This window comes from Myotis davidii, unplaced genomic scaffold (genome assembly GCF_000327345.1).
Source record: "Myotis davidii unplaced genomic scaffold, ASM32734v1 scaffold324, whole genome shotgun sequence".
NCBI classification, from domain to species: Eukaryota; Metazoa; Chordata; class Mammalia; order Chiroptera; family Vespertilionidae; genus Myotis; species Myotis davidii.
In genome coordinates, this window is record NW_006295053.1 from 555,946 (window position 1) to 559,560 (window position 3,615).

Sequence of the window (3,615 nt, forward strand, 5' to 3'; positions counted from 1 at the left end):
GTAGGACTGGACTTTCGGTGGGTTGGGTGCCCCCCACGACCATGCTAACTCAGCTGCCCCCCCTCCTTTAAAATATATTTTTACTGATTTCAGAGAGGGACAGGACTGGACTTTAGGTGGGTTGGGCCCCCCGCCCCCCCCCGACCATGCTAACTCAGCTGCCTCCTCACCCCCCCTTTAAAATATACTTTTACTGATTTCAGAGAGGGAGGGAGGGAGAGAGATAGAAACATCAATGATGAGAACCATTGATTGGCTGCCTCCTGCATTGCCCCCAACTGGGGATCAAGCTTGCAACCCGGGCATGTGCCCTTGACCAGAATCGAACCTGGGACCCTTCAGTCCACAGGCCCAAGCTCCATCCACACAGCCAAACCGACTAGGGCTCAGCTGCCGTTTTAGTCCTCAGGCAGTTCATTTATTTTTGTTTTAGAATCAGGCTGGTATTTAATGCAGTTCTTTGGTGGGCAGACTCTTTTTAACAGCCCTCTCCTATTTTGCCTCTTTTGGGCTCCCCTGATTTCACTCCCACTCCCTGGGTCCAGACTTCAAGCCTGAGGCCTACTGATAAGGGGTTCTGCCTGGCTGATCGTCCCTCCCTTGCTCTAACTCTCTCCTACGATTATTTTAGCATCGTGGTTTACTGCGCTTCATTCCATTTGTCAACATGCTTCCATCCATTTCCTCAATCTAATGATGGTCTCTCTCTGATTCTCTGTGCCATTGCATATATAATTTCTCATTTTATTTCCTTATTACTATTTTAACAGAGTGTCAAGCAAAAAAAAGAAGAAAGATACTTATGCTCAGGCTGCCATCTTGAACTGAAAGTTAGTCAACATGTAATTCTCTAAGCAAGTTCTATTCCACTCAGACTAAACTGTATAAGCTTTATTTTACTTCTTTGTATGTGAGAATTCCTCACCTTAGGGCAGTGATGGCGAACCTATGACACACGTGTCAGAGGTGACACGTAAACTCATTTTTTTGGTTGATTTTTCTTTGTTAAATGGCATTTAAATATATAAAATAAATATCAAAAATATAAGTCTTTGTTTTACTATGGTTGCAAATATCAAAAAATTTCTATATGTGACACGGCACCAGAGTTAAGTTAGGTTTTTTCAAAATGCTGACACGCCGAGCTCAAAAGGTTCGCCATCACTGCCTTAGTGACTTATAAATTCCATAAAAATAATTAGCAAAGCCCTGGCCGGTGTGGCTCCGTTGGTTGAGCACTGTCCCATGCACTGAAAAGCCTGTTTGATTCCAGGTTGTGGGCTCGATCCCCAGTTGGGTTGCATGCAGGAGGCAGTGATCTATGTTTCTCTCTCACATCGATGTTTCTCTCTGTCTCCCTTCCTCTCTCTCGAAAACTCAATTTTAAAAACACATAACATAACGTATTTCTTTCTGGAAAAAAAAATCGGCATAATCCATAAAAACCGATTTTCTTTTGTTAGTCGAAAAAGGTTTTATCCTGAAGCCCTTCACGTCTATAAGGAAACAGACAAGGGAATTCTTAAGATGTTCAACTTCAACTGATATAACGCAAACCAATAAAACAGATGACTTACCCAAGAAAATGTCAACCAGCATATTCATGGTGAACCTCCCACAAGGACCCCCATGGTTCCTATTTCCCATTCCTTGTGATGAACTGTGTTCTTGCACAAATCTTACAATATTTTTCACATCGCCAGTCACATCTCGTGTCTTATAATCCTATAAAGAAAAAGAGATTACCTTCTATGATAATTCAGATGAGACCCAGATTGCTAAGGTTTACTAACTAGTAGTGTCATAAATCAACCGTTTCCACACCAAAATCTAAGTAAGTTTCACATGTTCATTCTCTTCTAAGTTCTTATATTAACCTTGTGTCTAGAACAATTAACACTCTACTGTATCTACTTTATTACTGCTTCACAGACATACATCTTGTCTTTCAATGACCTGACAGTACTCCACAGGTAAGAATATTCTTAGAAAACAAAATACCCTTCAGAACCCCTAGAACAGTGGTCTGTTATGTATTGGCTGGTGACTTCTGAGATGAAAAACATGGAAATTTATGAGTTTCCCATCTCTTTTGGGTCTCTGGTGCTGCAGTCTATCTTTTTTATTATCTCCTGTCAGTTCGCTTTCTCATATTCCCCTTGGCTGACTCCAAACTCTGCCTTTTTCTAAAGCCCCCATTACCATATGCTCTCTCCGCTAGTTCTCCAAACTAGCAATCTAACCGCTTGCGTGTCCCCAAAGCTGTGTCCTGCTTCTGTGTCTCTGTACAGGCCACTCCCCCTCTTCTAATCCTTGTTCATCGGCCACATTTCAACAACCTGAAGGCGATCAGGTTCCTCGTCTTACACGAACACTTGGTAGTGATTTGAAGGCTCTCTCTAGAACAGTGATGGCGAACCATTTGAGCTCGGCATGTCAGCATTTTGAAAAACCCTAACTTAACTCTGGTGACGTGTCACATATAGAAATTTTTTGATATTTGCAACCATAGTAAAACACAGAGGCGATCCTCCCGCACCTTGGCCTTCAGCATTGATCTCCTCTGCTCCAGTGGTCCTGTCCTTCACAGACGCCAGAAACTCACTCCCTAGGTCACACCCATTACTTCTCCCAAAAGAATGAAGACAACCCGTTGGTTCTCTGACCACCACCTCCTCTTTCCAGCTCACATCACCTGGCATCCACCAATCCCCATCCTCAGATGTTCGCCTAACTCAGCATGAACCCCACAGACCGTCACTATCGTCATACCACCCTTCATACACCCTCAAGTCCTTTGCCCTTAGGCCACGTCATCACATTGCCTGGCAGGGCACAGTAGATGCGGTGCTCCCATCCACGTCTGCACTTCTGCAGCTGAACTTGGCTGGAGAAACACACTTGCCACCATGTTGACTGTTTGCACGTTCAATACATGGCCACAAACCTCAAGTAGACCCTTAACGCTACCAGGTAATCTCTGTACATCCTTAGTCCATCACTTCTCCATTCTCTTAGAACAGTGGTCAGCAGACGACAGTCCATGAGCTATACGGCTGCTTTTCTAAATCGAATTTTACTGGAACACAGCCATGGAAAACCAATGCACTTATTGTTTATGTCTGCTTTGGGCTAAAAATAGCGGAGTTGAGTAGTAGTTGTGACACAGGCTGCGATTCTAAGGCCCAAAAGCTTAAAATATTTACTCTCTGGCCTTTTTAGATAAGGTTTACTGACCCCTGTCTCAGATGACTATTTTACGTTCTCCTTTCTGTTCAATCCCTTCTCTTATCCTGTCAGCTGACGCCCTCGCTTCCTACTTGAGAAAACTGAAGTAACCAGGAAAGATTTCACAAACTTCCTCCATTACAGCTACCGTCAGCACCTGCTGCACATTTTTTCTTTTTTTTAAAAATATATTTCTTTATTGATTCCTTACGTACCAAATTGTCATCCTCTGGAGGCAAATTCCTATCCGCACACAAATGTTTATTTCTCCTGTCTTTTCTTGAATTATAGATGAACTACCCAAATTCCTGTCTAAAGCCAATCTCTCTACTTATACTGTATACTAGAGGCCCGGTGCATGACATTCCTGCACTGGGGGTTGGGGCT

General features: G+C 43.3%; 1 protein-coding gene across 1 annotated transcript in view; it reads right to left on the reverse strand.

Annotated features, from left to right (window-relative positions):
* BLM (Bloom syndrome RecQ like helicase) overlaps window positions 1-3,615 on the reverse strand; it is an 88,732-nt gene that overhangs the window by 18,663 nt on the left and 66,454 nt on the right. The window contains exon 17 of the mRNA XM_015567738.1: window positions 1,578-1,725. Within this exon, the coding sequence (XP_015423224.1) occupies window positions 1,578-1,725 (148 nt within the window). The remainder of the gene's footprint in view (window positions 1-1,577; window positions 1,726-3,615) is intronic.